This window comes from Acanthochromis polyacanthus, chromosome 7 (assembly GCF_021347895.1).
Source record: "Acanthochromis polyacanthus isolate Apoly-LR-REF ecotype Palm Island chromosome 7, KAUST_Apoly_ChrSc, whole genome shotgun sequence".
Taxonomy (NCBI): domain Eukaryota; kingdom Metazoa; phylum Chordata; class Actinopteri; family Pomacentridae; genus Acanthochromis; species Acanthochromis polyacanthus.
In genome coordinates this window covers 21,462,416-21,486,122 of record NC_067119.1, presented here as the reverse complement: position 1 = coordinate 21,486,122, position 23,707 = coordinate 21,462,416, and the positions used below count along the sequence as shown (strand labels likewise).

Genomic DNA, 23,707 nt, shown 5'->3' with positions numbered 1-23,707 from the left:
GGCAGTCAAGGCTTTTACCATGTTAACATTTCCATATGTTGTTTCTTGACCCTCTTCTTGTCCTCATTTTCGGGCACCAAAAAATACTGTTTCCTTGTCTGAAAAAAAATTGAAAAAATCAGCAAAAAAATTCCCCAAATTTCTGAAAATTTGCAAAATCTTCAGGAAGACAATTCCAATAGTTCCTTAAAAGTTTCCCTTAAAAGTTTTATTTAAAAAAAAAAGAATTTTCTTTGGCAAGAAAATTCTTGTAAATATTTTCAAAAAATGAGTTTTCGTCTTCCAAAACAAATCCTAAAAAATATATACAGTGATTATATATATTATATATTTTCTCCGGGCACTCCGGCTTCCTCCCACAGTCAAAAAATATGCTGAGGTGAATTGATTATTCTAAATTGCAGCACCCCCCTGCGACCCTAGTGAGGATAAAGCGGTGTACAGAGAATGAATGGATTACATATATATCAGCAAAACTTCTAATATTTTCTTTAAGAACATTCACAAAAAATCAACCGAAATTCGCTGGATTTTGGTTGATTTTTTTGTGTGAAAGTTCTTAAGAAACCTTTTTAACATTTCTTTTTTCCACCAAAAATGTTGAAAATGTGGACATCAGAAGTCTCACTATGAAAATATATATTTTTTCTCCACATTTTCAAACTTTAAGCCGGGTCAATTTTGACCTGCAGGACAAGACGAGGGCTAAATGCGACTGCACAGTGACTCAGTAGACAGCACTAAAAGATCCCACGGTTCACTTTCCAGCCTGTGCATGGGATCTTCCTGCATGGAGTTTGCATGTTCTCCCTGTGTATGCGCGGGGTTTCTCCAGTGCTCCAGCTTCCTCCCACAGTCCAAAAACATGCTGAGGCTAATTGGTGACTCTAAAATTGTCCGTAGGTGTGAATGTGAGTGTGATTGTTTGTCTCTGTGTAGCCCTGTGACAGACTCCAGCCCCCCTGCGACCCTAATGAGGATTCAGTGGCGTATAGATAATGGATGGATGTTTCTTAAATGCTACAGACACATCATGAGTGAAATAATCAGTCAGCATCATCACTCAGGAGGTTCATCTTTATATTGCAATACACAAATGACAGCAACTAAAACAATGATTCAGACTTCCTACTTAAACTTACAGAATCAATCCTGTTCACTTGCAGATTGGGGATTTTATCATTATTTTTGTTCAGAATCCGTTTGATTTGAACATGTATGCCTGATTTACTCCAATCTGACAACTTACCTATGTGTAGTGTAGAGTAGTTTTTATCGTTTCTGGACATTAGTAGGTGAACTGGTGTGCTCGAGCAGCAGTGAGTGGCAGAAAAGGGCTGCAGACTACAGAGATTCATGCGATCACACAAAGAAGCAACAGTGTAGCTACATCTAAGCCATTTTAAGGCAAGAAATCTTTGTACAAATAATCTTTGTATGGGAATGTGAACAACGGAAGAACATCAGATGACATGGTGAGGGCCTTAAAGTACATAGTTCTTCAGTGCATGTTGAAATCCACTGTTTACTTATGAATTATATTAATCACTTTTTGTGCACTGAATATTCCTAAAATGACAGGAGAGCAGACCTGGTGCAGCTCGTTTTAATGTGAGGTCCTGCTTTGTTTGAAGGTTTGGGGTTATTTTGGGTTGATGCTGGGGTTAAAACTCAGCATCTCTAGCTTTAAGTTTTAAGGTGAAGACTTGAAACTAAAATTGGGATTAAGTGCCTGATTGTTTTTAAGGAGACTGTGAGAAGTTAAGACAAAGTTGGGACTAGTTTGGATGTTTGATGCTGTGAATGTAGGATGTGACTCTGAATAGAACTTCGTTATTTACAAAGATAGAAGATGAAAATGTGTGTGTGTGTGTGTGTGTGTGTGTGTGGAGTCATCACATGACTCAGCGGTGTTTATACCGACTCAATCCAGGCACGACTGCACGACACACATTTTTTTTTAATCAGGCTGTCAGGACTCTCTCTCTCCTAATATGACTGTCTCCTTGCACAGTGAAGCAGCTCAGCCTCACTCTAACCTCTGCACTCCTGTAGGACAACAGAAAGCAAATTCTCCATTTATACCTGAATCCTAAATGCCTCTCAGTGTGTTTGTGAACAAAGAGCCCTGCTGGCTGCTAGCCGATAGAGAGGGTTGGATTTGTTCTCCAAGCGTTCAGACGCAGGACCAGGATCGGACACAATAAAGAAAGGAGCAGGCTCGGTAAGAAAATCAATGTATGCGGATTTTCGGGGTCAAATGGTGCAGATTTGATCATGGTGAGGTGAAACCAGGAAGATCGTGGATGGGGAGTAGATCTATACGTTGGTGCGTAATGTTAATTTTACGCACCATTTAAGTTAATTGCCTGACAATCGAGCTGAAACAACTTTTTTTTAAAATTTGTTTCTCTCCAAATTTAAATCAAACCGTGATGACTGTCTCTCTCGCCTAAAATAACCAGCTGCAGTGATGTAGGTTTGGATATATAGGTTTATGGCTGTTGGGGCAGTTGTCCGAGGTTTTCCAGTGAAGCGTCAGTGCACCTCAGTGTTTGGTCACCGGTTATTTCCGAGCCTGTGAGCCTCCCGGCGTCCTGACGTCAATTTATAAGGACCCAGAGTGCCGGGGCGGCAGCAGAGACAGCAGGGCTGAGGGGAAGACAGACACGGAGAGAGACCGAGAGAGCAGCAGGACCATGGTGATCTGATTCCCTGTTCACTGTACAGCTTTTTTCTGGTAGGAATCTCCTTCATTTTAATTCTCCAATCGGTGTTTCCTTCCACTCATGTTTGGTTTCCATTGTGTGGGATACAATGTCTCGAGTATCAGTCGGAATAACCCAGTGGTTGGTGGAAATGTGGTGTAAATTGTAGGTTGTTCTTGCGTTTTTGTAGATATTTATTGTCTCTTTGTAGCAGCAGCGTGTTCCAATGTTCTAAATGTAATCAGATTTTTTTTATTCGCCTTCTGTGCGCTTTTTGGTCCAACCCGGAGATCGCCGAGTCCTGCTCGGAGGCACCGCAGTGTTTCTCCTGTTTTTCTCTGCCCAGCTGGTTAAACACAGCAGAGGTGGAGGCAGATCATCTGTGGGATCTGCAACCAGACCGGCTCTTCATATTCATGTAGAGCAAAATCACACAGATTTCATGATAAAGATGAAATATCCTGACTGTTCATACCTGTCAGGCTGAGCTAATCACAGGGAGAAGCCCCTTGATAAAGCAGATGAAGGGGATTCCTCTGCTCTCCACCTGACTTTACATCACCAACCACGATCCCCATAGCAACAGTTGGTGAAACCACCAGCTCTTGGTGTTCCCAACTCTAAAGGCTTCACAGTAAAAGCCTGAAAGAGAGCTCTTTGCACCTTTGCCAGGTCAGATTTAGTGTCCTGCTCCAGGCAGTATCTGCCCCAGAGGAGTATTAAAAGACCCTCACAGTTGCTTTCTGTCTCACCAGTGACTGACCACAGCCTGAACTGAAGAAAAGGGGGGTCCCAGCCTGAGGAGTGCAGCTATGGGGAAGGACTACTACAAGACCTTGGGCATTCCCAAGGGCTCCAACGAGGAGGAGATCAAGAAGGCCTACCGCCGCATGGCACTGCGCTTCCACCCTGATAAGAACAAGGACGCCAACGCAGAGGAGAAGTTCAAGGAGATCGCAGAGGCCTATGAGGTACTCAGCGACCCCAAGAAGAGGGTCGTCTATGATCAGCTGGGAGAGGAAGGTGAGGAAGACTAGTTCATATGTAGGTTTGTTCCTGTCTGTGTGTGGATCACTGAGTGAAAGAGGTCAGAGAGTGCAGGCCGAGCAGCTCTGTTAAACAGGCCTTATGATGGATTAAGTTGTTATTGGAATAGCTCAGGAACAGACTCACTATCTAATATCACGGTGGAGGATCTTGGTGGGTTTCAGTCACTGAAGTAATAACGCCGTCTCCTCCATGTTTTCATGCCTGTGCGCTGGAACATGTGCGATTGTCTATTGTTATCTTTGGTGTCAACAACACTTACCAGCTCTAATACCTTATAGTCTACCTCAGCTGTCGTGTAGTGTGTGTATAACTGTGTGTGCTAGCTGACAGACAGATGGCTTAAGATCATTACGTGGTTCAGATATGAATAGCAGCGACTGCTGTAGTTTGCATTTGTGGGTGTTTTGTGCATGCGTCTCTGTTGAAAAGGTGTGTGTGTATTTGTGTGAGTGTTTCGGGCAGAGTGACCTGGTATTTCATGAGTTCCTCCTCCACCATCTCTGTTGGAAGATCAGTGATGCTGTGGGATTTTTCCCGCCCACGTGGGCTCCACTCTTCTCTCTGTTACCCACACCTTATCTTTTCAGAGCGAGGTCCTGCGTCTGGTTTCTGAGTTCATTTTGATGTGTGAGCATGTGCATGTGATGTCTCACGTTCCTCTCTCTCTTTGCTCTCTCAGGTTTGAAAACAGGAGGCAGCAGCTCGTCAGGTGCTCCCGGCAGCTCTACGTACCACTACACTTTCCACGGCGACCCCCATGCTACCTTCGCCTCCTTCTTCGGCGGCTCCAACCCCTTCGACATGTTTTTCGGCTCCAACCGCAGCCACAGCCGCTCCAACGGCTTCTCCTTTCACAACGACCACGCCAACGACGCAGAGCAGGACATGGAAATGGATGAGGATGACCCTTTTGCTCATTTTGGGAGACAGTTCGGCTTTCCGGGAGGGATGAACAATGGCTTCCCAGGGGAGGGTCGCAGGAGGAGGGCCGCACCGTCGGAGCGCCTGGGCACCAGCCGGAAGCAGCAGGACCCTCCAGTGGTCCACGAGCTGAAGGTCTCACTGGAAGAGATCTTCCACGGCTGCACCAAGCGCATGAAGATCACCCGCCGCAGGCTAAACCCGGACGGGCGGAGCATGAGGACCGAAGACAAGATCCTCAACATTATCATCAAGAAGGGTTGGAAGGAGGGGACCAAGATTACTTTCCCAAAGGAGGGGGACGAGACCCCTGAGAACATTCCCGCCGACATAGCCTTCGTGCTTAAAGACAAAGGGCACGCCCACTTCAAGAGAGACGGTTCCAATATCATTTATAACTGCAAGATCAGTCTAAAAGAGGTGCGCCATCACTTTTGATCTAACCTCTCTCTGTTCTGTCTTGCTTTCTTCTTTTCTCTCCCTCTTCTGTGCTTTTGTTGCATGTAGGCCAATGGGTTTGATTCCCAGTGGAGCAAACCAGGCAGAAATTTAATGAATTCTTGAACCTGCAAAGATTTAGATGAATATCCCAAAATGGCATCACGTTTTTCTTTCTGCTTCTGTTCATATTATTCTTGTCACTCAACCTGTGCGAGCATAGGATGAGGGGCGTGGCTGTAATTTAAGGGTGGGATTATTTCCTGGGTGTGTGGTCCTATCAGACACACAGGCGTGAGTGTATGCGGGCGTTGCTGGAGGGCAGGATCAGTCAAAACAGAGCCTCTGTCGCTGCAGTGTGAGAGAGGCAGCGGGAATGTGGTGTCCTTGTGTGACCGGCATGAAGCCATCGTCCTCACTTGTTCTGCACTGCTGTATAAAAAAGCACACACACATAGACACATAGAGCAGGCACACAATCATCACACACATGCAAGCTTACACACTCTTGCATCTTGAAGAATATTTGCAAGCAGTTAAAGATGGATTGTAGTGGGACTGTGGTGACAATCCAGGCTGTTATTACTGTGACTGGCAGGACATTTAATTAGCTGTTCCTGCGAGGGCAACGGGTCCAGCGCAGCTCTGCTCCGTCTGTGAATTACACAAGCTTTAATGTTCGAGGGGGGGAGTTGTTTGCACTCAACTCTAGCCAAGTCTGAACAGTTTCTCTCCAAAAGCAGCCCAAATCGCCGCAGAAGTAACGCAGTGGAAAACAAAGGTGCCTGGCCGCACACAGCGACACCGTGAAGCCTGGTTAATGAGAGCACATTAGAGTTTGTTGAGTCACACTAAGCAGGAGATGGTGCTTGATCAAGCCCGCACAGTGATTAAGTTTGCACTGCAGAACTCCCACAGCTAAAACCCTGCGCTCTTCCAGCAGCCAGATAAGAGACTTAAGCCTGATGCAGCTGAAGACGAGATGGGGGAGAGCAGGGGAGATGTGGCAGCGGTGGGGGGGTGTCTGGGGAATATTAGGGAAGTGGGTCAGATGATTCAGTATCCAAAGCAAACAAGAGCTCATATTCCACTGCTCCACTCCGCTCTGTTCCTGAAGATGTGATGCTAAATGCTGCAGTGAAAGCTCAGCACCACATGCATGCTGCACACTAGACATCCTGCTACATGGCTGATGTAACTACACAATGCAGCAGTCGATAAGACAGCCGAGATGATTGTTTCCATCTGCAGAAATCTCTGCAAGTGCTCAATCAACGTCACGAAGGCAGAGGTGGAATGTGAAGACGTAAAGCAAACATCCTTATTTTCTCGTATTTTGACTGCTGTTTTGTTGCTCAGTTTTGTTTTCCGCCTGAAGCATGCCCCGATGAGCAACTTAGTTTGGTGCCGCCAAGCTCGTTTGACCACGCTGGAAGCTCCTGGGAGGCGCCGCTCGAGGCAACTTTCAACCCTGCAGCGTCGTCGGCTGTGACAGCAATCAGAAACAGTTACAGAGCTTAGCAAAAGAATACGACACGCTGCTTTCCCTGGAAACAACTTATATCTATAGGGAGGCATTTTTATGGCAATGATGATGCCTCTGCAGCGTGCTGCTATCATCCGTGGCAGAGTATTTCTGCCTCCTGTCACTGCTGCTGCTCAGTTTAGCAGCAAAACCCACATCCACAGACACGTATGTGCGAACTGTGGCTGCTGGGGCTCTAAAGGCTCAGTGGATGGCTTTTTGCAGCTCAACTTGTCATAATCAGGAAAATAGAGGATGTTGGAACTCTGGAAGTGAGGCAGCACGTGCATTTTTTCAGCAGCTATTGTGCTGTAATCCTGTCAGTTCAGTTAAATTTAGCTTTCAGCATTCAGGACACGCTCAGTGGCAGACAGCCCACACTGTTGTGAGGACACTGGATGACTAGAACACTTTTAGTATCATCTGTGCAGCAAAAACCAAACTCAGTTTAAGCCTGAAACAGTGATAGCTGAGGTTAGGACATGTTCCCAGTGCAAAATTGCAAATCTAGATGGTGTTCACACAAATATCACAATAGTGCGTGTGTGTGTTTGTGTCAGTTTGTATAGCCTTGTTGTCTGAGCTGAGGGCCCTCAGATCAGCTGGCATTGTGTGTTGAGTGTCATGGCAACCTGTGTCTGTGTGTAAGACTGTGTTAGTCAATGGAACTGTTCATAACAGGAGGACGAACCACTAGTCTCCAATTACAGTCATGGGCTAAATCACTGCAATGTATTTAGTGGGGGAAAAGGACGCTGATGTCATGGCTGGAAAACTCTCTGTCCTCTGAGGCAGCTGCTCCGCTTGACCCAACATCAACAGTCGACATGTACATCCCTGTTTGTTAAAACGAAAACACTCGGCCAGACAAGAAAATCCCCCAACTGTCCCGATGCAGCGTTGGCCGAGAACTGACACGGACGATGTCTCGGAGGTTAATCATGTGCCAATGCAGGGAAAAGCTCTGTTACATCATGAGAGGCTGGTTGAATTTAAATGAACGGCATTAGGAGCTGGTGTGTTGTGGAAAAAACCTTAGAGGGGTAACTGAACTGATGCTTTTGTATCTATTAAAACAGTTGCCTTGAGCAGCTAATAGCTTGATGAATTTGATTGGAGACACAGCTAAGCAGAGAGGTCCTCTGCAAAAGTCGATCCTAAATAGAATATACTTTATATCTTTATCAGCCTCTTTTGAAGTCATTAGACTCTAACTCTTGATGTCCAACCCACTTACTTAGTTTTGAATATTTCACCACTTTAGTCCAGACTGGAAAAGCTCAACAACCAATTAATGGATTTCCATGAAAATTTAGTGCAAATATTATAGACAAGTGACAAATTAAAGGAAAAGCCAAAATGCTGGACCACTGCATCGATAGGATCTGATGGATCTGGCTTGCTGTTGGGGACACCTTGCTGTCATGGTTTGGCTCCACTTGTCACTTTAGAGGGAAGAAAAATAAATCAGTCCAAAATTGTTGATAACCTTCATCCTGTGGTGTCACTAGATCTCAACTTCGTTTAACACCTATGGGAGATTTAAGGCCAACATGTAAGACAGCGCGCTTCACCACCAATCGAAACGCCAAATAGAGGAATGTCTTTTTGAAGATTGGTGTTCTTCCCTCCATTAGAGTCCAGAGACTTGCAGAATCAACGCAAAGAAGCTTTAAAACTGTTCTGGCAGCACATGGTGACCCAACACAGTATTCAGATGCTTAATGATGGCTTTTCCCTTTAATTTGACACCTGTTTGTATGTTGCAAAGAAGATGAAATCTAATAACTGAGGGCACTACATGCCTTTCCCTGCAAAGTTTTCAGTTAGCCTGTGTGATATCAACAAATGAATTGGCACACATAATGACCAAAACATTTATGGTTCCCAGGTGATATCGTGGCTAAAGTGATCCTCTTACTGGCGCCATTCTTTAGTTGGTTTATGGCCAAATACCTGTAAAACAAAGACACGCACTTTACTTTCAAGCGGTCTACCTTTTCGGCACTGCTAATTAGCAAATATGCTAAGCTGTGATTGTTAATGATGCATTTATACTTACTCAACATTAACATGTCAGCAGTGTCATTCTAAAGCATGCTAGCATTTGTCAAAACACCTGGTTTGTTGCAAAGTCTCAAATGGCAACAAGTGCTGTGAGCAGTTATTAAAAGGCAGAATCCAGGTAGTCACAGTATGCCACTTTTTGGAAAATTTTTACTTTATTTTAGAGTACATCATCACAAGACAGCATCCCAAACACATTAGTGACATTGATAACCCACAATCAAGTCTCCGAGCTGCTGTTTTTCTGTCTTTCTTGCTCATCATCCACAGTCACCATGTTTCTTTCTCCATGCGTTCATGGTATTTATTCTCTGACTGTATTTTTCTGTGTATCGATTGATTTCGTAACAGTTGCCTGCAAATGCATTATATGAGAAAAGTCTGTTGTTCATTCACAGAGTTGTGGCTTTAAATAGTTGTTCCTATTGAGCTCCAATCTGGTGAATGATGCTCACTGGAAAGCCTGTGGAGTCGTGATAACCACAGGTTCCTGTGTTTAGTTTAGCGCTCGCTACACTCAGGCTGGATTCATCAGGCATTGTGATAAGGAGGTGAGGCTTAGTGTGTGTGCGTATCTGACAAGCCCTCCAACTATTTACGAGCTCAGCCGATTCCTGCCTCACTTCATTAGCCCCGGCTATGAGACCGTTGCTAAAATTAGTCCCCTGTGCAATGTGTAGCCCCTCCAACGCTGACACTCACACATACAAAGACAGGAAAACTTTTCCTCTGCCAAGTCATGTTTTCCTAATGTTCCTCGTCCAAAGGCTGCTCTCTAGACCTCGCAGTGCTGTAGACCATTTTTAAGGAGGACACGGTTGTTCTCACAGGACGCTTGTGTGAAATACAGTCTTGCTCTCAGCGAGACTTTTTCTGGCTAAATAAACACATTAACACAAAGTTATGATGATGTACTGGGGGAAGATAAACTGCAGCTTTTACCTCATGGAAACATTAAGTCACTGAGATATTCATGGCTTTGGCATTTCATTCCTACCGCAGATATTAACCCTCTCAATCTCCTCTCCTCTCCAGGCGTTGTGTGGCTGCACAGTTAGTATTCCCACGCTGGAAAACCGTGTCATCTCGCTGCCCTGCCATGACATCATCAAGCCAGGAACGGTGAAGCGGCTCAGAGGGGAAGGCCTGCCTTTCCCCAAGAACCCCTCGCAGCGCGGTGACCTCATCGTGGAGTTTTCGGTCCGTTTTCCAGACAGGATCCCACCTCAGTCCAGAGAGATTATCAGACAGCACCTCCCACAGTCGTAGGAAGACACCTGTAATCTCTCCAACACCACAACCACCATACACTCCAGACTAAACCTAGAAAGCTACACTTAACACTCCTTCATCCACTCCTCCTTTACATTGTAGTCTCCCTTCTTATGTCGTGTGTCACACAGATGCTGTGGGAGGATGAAGGAGGAAGGCCAACAAATGGCAGTATCAGGATATAATTTATTTGTGTCTGTTTTGTCTTTTGGCCCAAGCACACACACAAGCACCCGAGTAGCGGAGCGGTGTTGAGGATGGGCTCAGCACAATTGTGGCTTTTACCGGAACTTCTTTTCTTAACTGTTTTTTACGGATTTATCAGTGGTTTTATATGCTGTCCAACTTCTCTGATCCTCGTCTTTTTGTGATAGGATGAACCGCGAGATATTTTTTAAAAGGAAACTTTTTTTTTTCCAGGATTTTTGTTTTCCAAAGGGATTAAAATAGGATTGTTAGATTTTTATCCTTGAGTGTACCAGCAGCTTCAGTGTGTTCAGTGCAAACCCTTGATTTTAACATAACTTTGCCCCTGAAACCTGCTTTTCTCATGCTTTCAGTCTAATAAAGCATTGTGCTTAAAGTCTGTAGGTCATTCAGTAAGAACTGTCTCCGCCAAAATAAGTTGACCCGTGCAATGCCGCAGCGCACTTAAAATCCCGCATTACTCCAAATGATGTTAGCCTATCTCAGCTGCACTGGAAAATCTGGGAATGACAATCACTCACTTTCAAAGCGGCGTAAGCTCGAATATTACAATCTGCACATAATATGGGTGCTTTCCCTTCTGAGCTGTGTGGCTGCTCTGAACTGAATAGCCTGCCTCAATATCTGGGGGACATTTAGGTGCCTTAGCCCAGTGTCATACCACATATGTGAACACACACACACAGGTTACAATATATACTAACAGCCATGTTGAGTGCACAACAGACGATGCCCTACGCTGTGTTAGATATTACCATTCAGAGCTGGTAATCTTAGAAAAACAGTAAGTAAGCAATGTAAAGTCAATATTGTACTGTATGTAAGAAAAAGCATTTTTATGGAGGGATTTGATACAAGACTGATGATTTTTTTTTTTTTTGCCAATACATCCCTGTAAAGTGCCATACAAGTACAGGCTGGATGTCCCAGAGTAATGGAAGTGTGAAGTTTAGCTGAAATCCACAGTGAATAGTGAACATCCTCTGCGAGATCCAGCTTGGTTGTGAATATTCTGCTTTCTCTTGTGGCATTTGAAGGCCATGTCTCGGTGCTACTATGAGCAGTGCCAAAAATAGACCACATTGGTGTCTACTTTTTGGTTTCATGGAGTCCTCAGTTTGTGATTTGATAACGGCTTCTGTATTCTGTAACATCTGTACACTGAACTTTACATATGTACTGCAAGTAGTAACCCCTGTTTAGGAAACAGGTTTTGTAATATTGCAGCAGCCATTCTGTGTCTCAGCTGCAGGGGGCAATGAAAACTCTTCAGCTCTTCCTACTGTAGTTTACAGCAATGATCAGACGTATGTATGAGTGTGGATCATGAAGCCAGCACTAGAAGGTCATATGTGATACGTAAGCGGGGAGATGTTTGAATGCTTTGGGGTTGATAAATGCACTTTTAATGTTGTTAAAGATATTGATAAAATTATGAGACAATGGGGGGGATTTAGCTGACTTGTCTGAGTGTGTGATCGTCCTGCCTCTCAGAGCCTTACAGGACGCTGGACTGTGGCTTCAACCAGACTGCACATGTGTTGCTGCTGCTGAAAGACTCACTGTCACTGCTTCTGTGCATTTGACAATATTTATGAACTTTTCAAAATGGAAACAAATAAACCAAATGTGTGAAGTTAATGATTTGTGTCATTTGAGTTCTTTCAAAATGATCAGTAACGTTAAAAATGGCTTTGGTGTGACATGCATATCCGTAATACAGTTTTGAGACCCTCAAAATTATTCTGGGTCTGGGTTGGGAATGCTGGTATAAGCTGTATATGAAATAGTTAATATGAGCTTCCACTCAACTGGCTTCATAGTATAATGTAGTAGTGGAAGAAGTACTCAGATATAGTATTTTAATAAAACTCTTGATATTGCAGTTTTAAAAGTAAAATTCCTACCGTCCAATCCTTTGTTAAGGGAAAGTATGCTGTAATTATTTAAACAAAAATACTTAAAGTACAAAAGTAAAAATATTCATTACACACTAGAAACAAAATTCTATAGTGTTAAATTTTTATATTTTACTAATTGATCTATTTTTTACTGATGCAGCAGCATTTTACAGTACACAACAGAAGTGAACACACTTTTGTCTAATATCATTTAAATGTAAAGTGATTCAGAAGTGTATCTGCAAGTGGATACACCTGCGATCACTCACACACAAATGAGGAAACCACGACCACGCAAACAAAACTGAGTACAGCTGTGATTCCCCCGTCAGCCTACTTACATGCATGTGGTAGAAAATAACCTGTAAACACAAGAACTTTATCAGGTTTGGACCTACGAATTGTGTCTGTGCATGTCTGCATCGTGGCTCCACATGGAAAAGAAATGCCAGAGGACCTGAAAAATCAGCTTTCACAAAGATGGAAAATAATATGGGAAGATCAGTGACCAACTAAAATCAGTGGAAGCACAGTTGCAGCAGTAATCAGGAGGTATAAAACGAGTCTTAATATCATCATCAGAGCTGCAGTGAATGTCCTCCTAAAATGACACCACAGACAGTGGGTAACTTGCACAATCTGCTCTGAAAAACAGATGGGTGAGTGCTTCAGATTTGGCACAGGAGTTATCAATGGAAATCAGAGATTCTGCCACAGCTCAGACAGTGTGAAGGACGGTGGTAAGGTCAGTCTCTGTGGACACTGTCCAAGAAAAATACCCTATGCCTCCTCTTTGGTACAAACTGAGAGATAAAACTTTGTTCAATAACTTTGCTGAATAAAAAAAAAATCCTGATTCTTCTTTTTATTTTATTAATTTTTTTCTCTTTAATTTACCTTAAAAAGAAAAACAGAGCAAAACAGCTCCTCCAGTGAAGAGCAGCTGAAAAAAATGTCCTTGGAAGAATGACAGAACATAGAAAAAAAACCAAAAATGTTTCTTAGACTTTTATTGCACTGAGTTCCTACTGTGGGGCCATTTCAGGCTAAAATGGCATAACAACAAATATAAAAAACAAAGAGCAAAACTCTTCAATGTATAAGTAATAAAATTCCTGTTAGGTGCCATAGTTTAAAATCATTTGAATTTTAAGTGATGCTGCACAGGGATGCACTCACTATTGTTGTAAGCTGTAAATATTGCAGCTGACTGAAGTAGAGCTATTTTATTCATTTTAAATACTACCAGATGTCTTCATTTACTATGTAGAAATTCATTGTGTTTCATATCAATCATTATGTCGTGATAGATTCTTAAAGTCCATATCTGATGTAAAGTAATAAAGTAAAACTAAACCACTCCAACTAAACATAGTGGAACAGAGCAAAGTAGAAAGAAGCATAAAATTAAAATACTCACAAGTACCTTAGAATTGTACTTAATCACAGTGCTTGAGTAAATTTACTTAGATGTTTTACACCAATGGTAAAATGCTGCTTCCACACTGATTCATCTGTATTAATCTACTAACATATCAGATGCATTGGATAACTCTTCTGCTGAATGACACATTTCAGTTTTGATACTTGATAATGCTTCTGTATTTTTACACAAGTAGCATGTAAATGCAGGGTTTTGCCTGTAATGAATACTTTTGTATCATTACTATTAATTAAATTAAGTTTCTTTGTACTGCTTAAACCAATGGTGATTCTCTGTCACTACAGAAGTGAGTGAATCAAGACACATCTGTAATCAAATCTTTTACTGCTATGATCATGCATACAGAGGTATAAATAATCATGTTTCTAATGTCAAATCCTGAACCCGATCAAAGCAATAAGTCAAACCTTGAATAGCAATGTGCACACACAAAAAGCTGTTGTGTCATCAGTTCTTTTTTAACCTGTGTGCCTGGTTATATACTGTATATTAAACTGTGACTATAGTGGAGTTTGGACGTTTTCCATCAGACAGCGCCAGAGAAAAACAAATCAAGTCAGACTTTGACCTCAACTTGCAAAAATTCAGATGGAAGCACAACCCTCAGCTGATCCACCAGAGCAACTCCAGGTACGAACAAAAGTCTTGACTGCAAAATAAAAACCCTCCATCTGCACTGCGTTTCATGTTGACTGTGTTTGAGGATTTGTGGATTACACGCTGTGTTCTGCTGCTGGGTCAGGAGACAGTCAGAGCAGGTGATCTGCGTTAAGACGCTCACATCATGTGAACCATTTGTAGCAGTTGATAAACAAAGTGTATGTGATTGTGCACCACATGGTGAAGATATGGTGGACAATTAGTGAACCATGAGAAGGCTGTCTGAGATGTGCTCCAGTAACGCTGCACTGTGACTAATGCTATATAGCTGTATCAGCCATTCCTAGCAGCACGGCCGGGTTCACAGAGAGTTCATATCTCTAACGAAACACACTTTTGAGCTCAGAGGGTGAAAAAAAGTACTAATAACTAAAACTAGGACACTCAATGTTATTTTTGCTGCTTTGATGTATACTGCCTGCTGCTTTGTTAAAGGCTTTTGCATAAGTAAAGGATACGTACACCATGTCCCAAAAGTTTGTTCTCCACACTGGACAACATGTTTCATTATTTGTCACTAAAATGGGTTCCACCTGGTCAATCAGGTACTGTTTGGTTGTTGGTCTGGTCAAAGTGTTAGGTCCCAGTATATAATTTTTTATTTGCTTGACCAAAATGAATTACACTCACAATCAAATTTCGGAAGCTTTGTTACCATGGCCAAGAGTAAGGGGGGGGGGAAGCTACGATTTCAGAGTCTGAGATTCATGCTGCTCTTTGAAATGCAGGAAAAAGTCATCAGCAGGTAGCTCAAGCCTTTGACAGAAGAATCTGCTCTATGCAGAAGCGGTGGCAAAGGTTAAACAAAGGAGGAACCTTCAAAGACTTGCCTCACTCAGGATGTCCATCTGACCTAAGAGCAAGAGCCAAGGATCTGATGAGAAAAGCCAAGGGTAAAAGACACCAGTTATGCCTGTGACTTAGTCAGAGCAGAGGCTGAAAAATCTTGAAGATGCTTCCAAGAGCTCTGTGCGTTGTTATTTAACAGAAATATTGGAGCAGCAAGCTTACAAGAGACAACACATTGTGTGACTGCGAAAGGAGAAGAGACTGACTTTCACAAAGAAGTTCATAACTCTGACTCCATAGACTGGGAGAACTGGATTTTCTCTGTGCATCTATACGGATGACTGTGAAAAAGTACCATCTTCTGATCAAAAGAAATTCAGCGCCCATAGTATGATGTGGGGGCTATGTCTGCTTCAGGTCTCTCGGAGCTGCACATTGTACCTCAAGGTACCACTGTTAATGCCCAGTATTATACCAACAGCATTATAGAAAAAGTTCTACTTCCTTTTTGCCAGGAGGAAAAAAATCAGGGCCTGTGACTGAAAAGAAAATGTTTAACAGACGTTCATAAATGGTATTTATGCTCGATGGTGCCCCTGCTCACACTGCCTACATGACGCAGCAACGGTGTTCTGAGGATCTACCTGGCTTTAAGCGTAAGGAAGAACGGCCACCAAATAACCCTGACTTCAACCCAATTGAGAACTGTTGGGGAATCCTGAACAGTCGCATCTTTACCAGTCCACCACCGATCACCATTAAACAGCTCAACTCTAGGGCTGTGCCGGAGTTGGGGGAAGATAGAACCATGCACACTCAAGAACCTCCTACATTCCATGCCTGAAAGACTGAAAGCTATGATCAAAGTGAAAGGTAGAAATACTGGTTATAGAATCTTTGAGCTATGTTGTTTTATCTGGGGAGAATGAACCTTTGGGACACGGTGTTCATCCTCCTGACCCCTGCTGTTGTACAGAGTTAATGAATTCAGATATTAGTGATAATCACTAACAGAGCTTAGGACTTAGTCACGATGACTGGTCATCCACTTCCACAGAAGTCTACACCTCACACTCTCCTCTGTCCCTGTCTTTCCTCCGTCAGGTCCTCGGAGTGGGAACATGAACACCTTTGTGACTCTGTCTTCAGGGCAGAGGATGCCCATGGTTGGACTCGGCACATGGAAGAGCACTCCAGGACAGGTTGAGCTATGAGCACTCACACAGGTTTTGGGCATTGTAAAATGATAAAGATATGAATGGTGTGTGTCCGTGCGCCCTCAGGTGAAGCAGGCGGTGCTGAAAGCTTTGGCGTGTGGATACAGACACATCGACTGTGCTGCTGCTTACGGTAACGAGCAGGAGGTTGGAGAGGCTCTGGCTCTGTGGGTCGGTCCTGGGAAGGTGAGAAAATCTGGTAGTGCTTCATTTGTACGATTTTGACAGTTTGTGTCTGGCCTTTCAATCAGCAATCTCAACTCAAGGTGCATTTATTCAGGTGCGGATCCAGATTAATTTTAGTGGGGGGGCACAGGGGGGTACAACAGATATTTTGGGGGCCACCGAAAAGTTGTACGAAAAAATGAAAGCTGCTACTGACCTCTCACTTTTACAAAGTATTTTTAACGGGGTTTTTTTTTTGACTCTTTAACCCAACAGGAAAGCTGTATATGACCTTTTCATTTTGGACTGTTAACATTCAAATTATGATGGACGTGTTTCCTTATTTATGTGAATTATAGCATCACTAGCTGCAGCATCTGTCTGTTATGAAAAACTAGTAAACTCAACGACAGTATCCTGAGGGCAATTAAGTGACAAATATTGTGCAAGACCAGCATGAGACACAACCCTGTCAATTTCCTCTTCTTAGAATGTTTACTGACAATTATCACACCCAAAATAAGAAATAATATTGTGTACTTTTAGCAACTAGTTCTCAGCAGTAAACCATAAACATCATAGGGTTCTGTAAGCTAATCAGTCTAAATAAAAATGAGTACTACCCAGTACACAGTGAACAACAACAATCTGTACCCTTGATCTGTGGTAAAAAAATCTGAAACGTTCTGTGCAGCAATGTAAATTTAAAAATACAATAAAATACAGTAAGTAGCACTCTGTACATTTAATAGTAAACCTGAGAACAATAAAAAACAGTAAAAATATTCCATATTCTTAAGTCATTTAATAGTGCACAGCTCAGCAAACATCATAGTGTTTGGCATAGAAATCACAAAAAGCTGCTCTCAATAATCTTTCACAGTGAGCAGATGTTCTTGTGTTGTAGGTACATGGTCTGGCACCGTCTACTTCCTAGAGGACTTCCTCTTTCTTCATTCTTCATATGGGATGGAAATAAAGTAACGTTGGTTTAGCACGTCGATCAAAGACCTGTAGGTGTAAAGCAGGAAGCCCTCCACAATGACAACGTGAGTCTCCTCCTTCTCCTTGTGGTTGGACTTCAGGACCATCTCTGTGTCCAGGGTGTTATTAATGCCATGAGACTTCTCAAACTTCACCGGGTTCTCCAGCCACGTGTAGATCGTACTCATTATGACGTCCATGTCCAGAGCACTGGAATGTTCCTTTAAGTTCGATGTGTGAGGACCTTGTAGGTGGAATATTTTATAAAATCAACCTTTTAGGTCAACATTCAAAGATTTAAGGTAGAATATTCCTTTAAACCAATCTAAATTTCATGTTTTGATCATTATCAAGTGAGAAACCTCAATCCAGACTCCTCATAAACATGTCTGAGATTTATGCTGCTGCTATTTGTTTAGTCCAGACTAAATGACAGAAATCCACAACTGTAATTTTATTTCAGGACTCGGTTATTAAATGTCAGAACAATCCATGTGACTCTGAAAACTCAACAGCTTTACAAACTCTAAGACTAAACCCTCCACAAGGATCCAAAATAAGTTGGACTTCTACATGAGAGCTTTAATTATTCTTCATCTACTTCCTGAAAAGTTTGGTCAACAAAAAAGACAAAAACTAATATTTTCACCTGAACTAAAGACAGACTTTGTGATTTTTCTGCTCATATGTTGTGTTGTTGTAAACTCACTCTTTCAAATAAATAGCCACCTAACCCACTGGAAACGAGCATTTCTCCTGTTTTTGTGTCCTCAGCGGGCTGAAATGTTTTTTGAGTAACACACCATACTATGACATTTTTACAGTGAAGGTTCTACTATGAAAACAGTTTGACATGTTCAGGTGTTCTTTGTGTGAAGACTCAGAGATTTCAGGTATCAGAAGGTGGATTTCAACTTTCTCTGTTAACTTTGTGCTTCAACTTTAAAAAACTAAATTTACTTCACTAAGCCAGCCCTCTGGACTTCCAGTAAGCTGTGTTCCTATTGGCTGTCCAGCTAGCTGCTTAGTGATCAGGAACACCTGAGCAGCTCAGTGTCTTCCTGCTTTATGTCTTCAGTCAAAAATTTCCTCTGCTTCTCTTCACTGAACTGGGTTTGGCTCCGTTGCTTTAGTTTGTTCTTTAGGCGTTGGCTTGAAGATTCCAGCAGTAAAATCGTCTTTAATGCGTTTCTTGGTGTGTTTTAAGGCTTTGTACTGGATAGTTGTCTTGGTAAATGTGGTTCTTTAGCCACAGTTAGCACATGGTGCTAATGTGTGCAGTGATTAGTGGATTTGGTGCAGCTGAGTTGTCTTTATCTTGGTTGTAGTGAGTCTTAAGAGGTCTTTGGTCAGACACATTCTGTATTCTTGTTTGTGAACAAACACTGGTTGTCCATCTTGGCATTACATAAATAAAATTGAATTTAAATTGTGTATTTTTTAATCTTAGTTTAGTCAGAATGATAGTTAATGTGTGAATTGTTGCAGCTTGTGAGCTGTAAAAGGTTTTAGTCTTTGGGGCCGAGTGTCAAAAAACATTTAGAAAACATCAAAACACTCAGATTTGAACATCATTAAAGGGAAATCCAACTTTTGCATGACAATGTATAAATAAAGGACATTTATTTCCAATGTAAATGTGTGATATTCATCCTCTGGAGCTTCTCTTCACAGTCTTCCACCTGGACTGGTTTGGTCGCAAGCATGTGCAACAAACATCTGAAAAACTGCACTTTAACATCAATGTATGACACTGAAGGTTAATCTCTACATAAATGAGACTGAGTCTGGATGTGCTGCTCTGTCATTAACTCGTAAGTTTAGGGAAAGTTCAGACAAAAGAGGACAGTTCAGATAAGACTTGAGAATGAGCTTATTTTGAACAAACATTTCAGACTTTGAGCTTCAGCACCTCTAGCAAGATATTTTAACAACAAGCAACTCCAGAGATCCAGAAGATGGAGAGAGTTAGCTTTAGCTGAGCCAAAGAACATGTGGGATGCTAACCTAGCAAACATTTCAGACTTTTCTCTGTGAATTCTGACAAATAATTTCCTATTTAATGACAGAGCTACACACCTGAACTCAATCTCATTAAAACAGACTCATTCATCCATATTAAAATGTAGTTACCTAAAATGTTTGTTGCTTAAGCTCCAACAAAACCTGTCCAGGTAGAAGGCCACTTTGACACACAGGAAGTGGAAGATTCCAAGCAGATTTATAGAAGGGGGAATCGGACTGTACTAAGTGTAGTCGAGTATAGAGGGGTGTTTTGTGGGTTTTTCAGGCTGATATGATTAGTGAGACATTTGGAGGAAATAATCATTTGCAGTAAATGAAAGTATTTAAAATATTCGAGTTGATGGCGTTTTTCATACCAAAAGCCATACTATGATGTTTTCTAAGAGACATACTATGCTACTCTGTTTCTATTTTATGTTATTTAGCCTTTATTTATACAGGTAATCTCATTGAGTCTCGATGATGACGTTTCACGAGTACGTGAGAACCAAGTTCAAAAAAATGGACAGTTACGTACTAAGAAACGGCCACAGTCTTCTTACCGCAAAGGTACAAAGCTGCTCGTCTTCTCCTCCATCAGGAAACGTCTTCAAAGCTTCTTCAAATCCAAACGAAATACAATCAAAAGATCAAACCAACGTCATTGGTGCATTCAGGTGCAGTTGGACAACGAAGTTGCGTTCATGAGCGTCGGAAATCGGATCATCAGTAATGTAAATTTCCAATAAAATTGATATCTTCCCGTGTCCCCACGGAAGATATCATCCATCCATTCTCTATACACCGCTTTATCCTCACTAGGGTCGCAGGGGGTGCTGGAGTCTATCCCAGCTGACTCGGGCGAAGGCAGGGGACACCCTGGACAGGTCGCCAGTCTGTCACAGGGCTACATATACAGACAAACAATCACTCTCGCATTCACACCTACGGACAATTTAGAGTAATCAATTAACCTCAGCATATTTTTTGACTGTGGGAGGAAGCCGGAGTGCCCGGAGAAAAGCCACGCATGCACAGGGAGAACATGCAAACTCAATGCAAAAAGATCCCAGGAAAGCCGGGACACGAACCAGAGATCTTCTCGCTGCAAGTGCTAACCACTACCCCAATGTGCAGCCCTCAATAATATCATTTAAAAAAATAAAAAAAATCAAGTTTTTGACCTTGTTAACATGCACATAGCGTTTTTTTATATATTCAAGAAGAGACATGAATAAAATAAGCAGACAACACCATTCCTCAGAATTTCAAGGAAGCGTCAAAAAACAAAAAACTAAGGAATTCATACATAACAAACCTAAGAAACCAATCCTTCAGCAAGCAGGAAGTGGCGAAAATAGTGACAGTGTAGCGTTACTTTACTGCAAAAAGGGATTTTTAAATGAAAAACAGCTTCTAAATGTGTGATTTTGATAGACAAAATTGTGTTTTCAGGAGTTTAATCAAGTACATGATGGAATCTGACTAAATAATCTAAAAGTCCACGTACTTAAGTGTGAAATTGTGCTTAAAGTGTTCAGAAGAGTAAAAAGTCCAAAAAACTTATCTGAACAAAGCCTATCTGCTGGACGAATATTATGTAAAGCTCCATGTCGCAATTAAATTATTTGCAACTTATTTTAGAAATTTCTGTGTTGTTGCTCACTCTAGGTTGAGGATTAATATAACTAAACATAGTTTAGTTACAGTCAGTAGAGATGGAGGAAATAACTGTGACATTAAGTGAAACTGACCTTTAAACCTGATTATTCAGATTGTCCAAGTGTTTTCCTGTAATTCCCAGCAGCCAGTGGTTTTTAGACTCATTATCCTCTCCACTCCAGGCTCTGCCCCGTAAGGAGGTGTTTGTGACCTCCAAACTGTGGAACACCAAACACGACCCGGAGGACGTTGAAGAGGCGTGCAGGACCAGCCTGGACCACCTGGGTCTCTCCTACCTGGACCTTTACCTCATGCACTGGCCAATGGCATTTCAGTGAGCAGACACACACTCAGTAACATGATTTTATCTTCCCTCCAACTGCAAGTATTCAACCTTACGCTAAGTGTAAAGGTGAACTTCCATGTGTCATTTTACCTGATGCAGCCGTCTGTATGTGGATGTTTCAGGAGGGGGAAGGAGGTGATGCCTCGGCAGGAAGATGGAAGTATTTGTTACTCTGACACGCACTACAGAGACACTTGGAGGGCCATGGAGAGCCTGATAGACAAAGGTCTGGTCAAGGCTATAGGACTGTCCAACTTCAACGCCAGGCAGACTGATGATATCATCAGCATCGCTCGACACAAACCCGTAGTTATTCAGGTACAATAAATATCAATGCAGCTTGTAAGCAAGAACTGAACTGAAATTATATCCAGAAACAGGCTCAAAACTGTGAGCTAAACTTGTCTCGTTGTGCCACAGGTGGAATGTCATCCTTATCTGTCTCAAGCAGATCTCCTGTCACACTGTCGGTCAGTGGAATGCCTTGTTTTTCTGCAATTAGCACAATGAAATAGTATTCCTGTTGCATCAGTAACAGTGGTCATGCCTCTGTCCCAGCTCAGTGGCAGTTTGTGTGACAGCCTACAGTCCTCTGGGCAGTGGAGACAGACCCTGGGCCTCTCCTGATGAACCAAGCCTGCTGGAGGACCCTGGACTGGGAGCCATCGCCCAGAGATACCAGAAAACACCTGCCCAGGTTATACTCAGGTAGCATGAAAAACTTCAAAGAAACCCACTGAGCTACTACCCAGCTTCATCCACTCTCTTGTAATTCCGGATTACTTCTGCATAAGTAAAACTCCATCATATGACACCCGCAGGTGGCACATTCAGAGGGGTGTAGCGTGCATCCCGAAAAGCGTGACGCCCTCCAGGATCCAGGAGAATTTGAAAGTGTTTGATTTTTCCTTGTCACAAGAGGACATGAAGCTGATTGAATCCTTCAACCGCAGCCAGCGTTTCATCATTCCATCAGTCGAGGTGAGTCACTGATCTTATGACACCTCACATTTCATAACCACTTCTCCCCCACAGACGGCCTGTGGAGCTCCCGTTTCTTAGGTTTTATATATATATATATATATATATATATATATAACAGCCACATTAGTCCAACACTTTAACTGCTGCAGACTTCCTCTGGGCCAGACACACGGCTGAGACATCCGACCGTTTTAGATTTCATTGAATCTGATATGCACAGTAGTGACGCTGTTCATTAGAGGTGCACATCGAGGTGTTTTGGGTCAGCTGGGTGCAGTTTCTCTCTGCTGGATAAATCATTAAAATGTAAATTCTCATGTCCCAAAAACAGCGCTTGTATAACCAATTTGTTTTTCCTTCCACAGAGAGACGGCAAGAGAGTTTGGAGAGACGCAGAGCATCCTCATTTCCCCTTCCACGATCCTTACTGAGTCTATAAATTCAAAATTTGCTTTGCAACTGTTGACAAATACACTTTTTCCATCTTTTTTTTTTTTTTTTTTTAAATAAAGGCCTGCAATAAATACCATCCAGGTCACTACATTTGAAGAGGATGTACAGAGAACATAAAGGAAAAAAAAAAAAATCAAATCCTATTCCACTGCATTAATTTTTCTGTCACACCCAGAGTGACACTGTGTGGTCAGTAGCAGAACTACCGCTCAACCTAGTGACAATACCCTTGTTCACATGGTCCCAGCATGTTTCCACTCTTATATTATATATACACATTTTAGATTATTTCCTCGATTAACTGATTAGTTCTTTGTTGGATACAACTGTCAGAAAATAGTGAAAAGTGTCAGTGTTTCTCACAGAACAAGAGGATATCTTCAAATTTCACTCCACAGATGTGTACTGTCATGAGAAAATAAAACATGAAACATTCAAAATTGAGAAGCTGCAGTCATTCTTTTTTCTGATCTTAAAAAAAAAAAACTGAGAAAGAAAAAGGACAAGATTACACAAAAAAATTACCAAGTGTCCAAAAAAAAAATGCAATCAATTTAAAGGTTGACAACTAATCAATAAATTCCTCACTGAAAACAACTAATCAGTTAAGAATTAACCTTTAAAGACTTCTGCATCGTCAAAATTATATCAGCATGGGCTGTCCACATGCTTTACTCTATAATCACCAGCCAAATAAATTTGTGGTATGTCACCTCTCTGCATGTTTTCTGTTTCACTGGCAAGCAATCCAAGGAAGAATAAAAATAACTGTCCCACCCAAAGAAAACATTGTAAATTCAAATTAGCTCTGACAACAGTCATGTAAACCTTAAAGTTTTGAAAATAATCACAGAAATTTTCTTTGAAGACATTCTAAATGCACGTAATGTTTTACACATCCTCTGTGCTA

General features: G+C 42.1%; 2 protein-coding genes and 1 long non-coding RNA gene across 5 annotated transcripts; 2 read left to right on the top strand and 1 right to left on the bottom strand.

Moving 5' to 3' along the window:
- Positions 1–1,920: 1,920 nt before the first annotated feature.
- dnajb5 (DnaJ heat shock protein family (Hsp40) member B5) lies at positions 1,921–11,829 on the top strand. 2 transcript variants are annotated; one of them, XM_022197767.2, is made up of 4 exons: positions 1,921–2,224; positions 3,464–3,731; positions 4,438–5,099; positions 9,745–11,829. In XM_022197767.2, exons 2-4 carry the CDS (start codon positions 3,521–3,523, stop codon positions 9,976–9,978), a joined length of 1,107 nt encoding a protein of 368 aa, XP_022053459.1. In that variant the 5' UTR covers positions 1,921–2,224; positions 3,464–3,520; the 3' UTR covers positions 9,979–11,829. The 2 variants fall into 2 exon arrangements, with proteins under 2 accessions (XP_022053459.1, XP_022053452.1); XM_022197760.2 differs by lacking the exon at positions 1,921–2,224 and adding an exon at positions 2,246–2,740.
- Positions 11,830–13,993: 2,164 nt separating this feature from the next.
- Positions 13,994–22,937, top strand: akr1a1a (aldo-keto reductase family 1, member A1a (aldehyde reductase)). 2 transcript variants are annotated; one of them, XM_022197794.2, is made up of 9 exons: positions 13,994–14,163; positions 16,087–16,184; positions 16,266–16,385; positions 21,197–21,348; positions 21,483–21,678; positions 21,781–21,830; positions 21,919–22,068; positions 22,182–22,341; positions 22,710–22,937. In XM_022197794.2, the coding sequence occupies exons 2-9, from the start codon at positions 16,104–16,106 to the stop codon at positions 22,773–22,775; spliced, it is 975 nt and encodes a 324-aa protein (XP_022053486.1). In that variant the 5' UTR covers positions 13,994–14,163; positions 16,087–16,103; the 3' UTR covers positions 22,776–22,937. The 2 variants fall into 2 exon arrangements, with proteins under 2 accessions (XP_022053486.1, XP_022053477.1); XM_022197785.2 differs by having other exon boundaries at positions 14,153–14,291.
- On the bottom strand, positions 17,155–20,485 carry LOC127534754 (uncharacterized). The gene is made up of 2 exons (XR_007943124.1): positions 19,916–20,485; positions 17,155–17,592 (listed from the first exon to the last, which is right to left on the bottom strand). It is a non-coding gene; the product is annotated as an uncharacterized LOC127534754 (long non-coding RNA).
- Positions 22,938–23,707: the final 770 nt, after the last annotated feature.

What these genes read in the sequence shown, in the direction of transcription:
- dnajb5 (XM_022197767.2), top strand. Translation starts at nt 3,521, where the DNA reads ATGGGGAAGGACTACTACAAGACCTTGGGCATTCCCAAGGGCTCCAAC. An exon ending in TGATCAGCTGGGAGAGGAAG is followed by an intron (nt 3,732 to 4,437) that starts GTGAGGAAGACT and finishes TTGCTCTCTCAG; the next exon opens with GTTTGAAAACAGGAGGCAGC. An exon ending in GCAAGATCAGTCTAAAAGAG is followed by an intron (nt 5,100 to 9,744) that starts GTGCGCCATCAC and finishes TCTCCTCTCCAG; the next exon opens with GCGTTGTGTGGCTGCACAGT.
- akr1a1a (XM_022197785.2), top strand. Translation starts at nt 14,219, where the DNA reads ATGTTGACTGTGTTTGAGGATTTGTGGATTACACGCTGTGTTCTGCTG. An exon ending in TGTGGGTCGGTCCTGGGAAG is followed by an intron (nt 16,386 to 21,196) that starts GTGAGAAAATCT and finishes TCTCCACTCCAG; the next exon opens with GCTCTGCCCCGTAAGGAGGT. An exon ending in CACTGGCCAATGGCATTTCA is followed by an intron (nt 21,349 to 21,482) that starts GTGAGCAGACAC and finishes TGGATGTTTCAG; the next exon opens with GAGGGGGAAGGAGGTGATGC.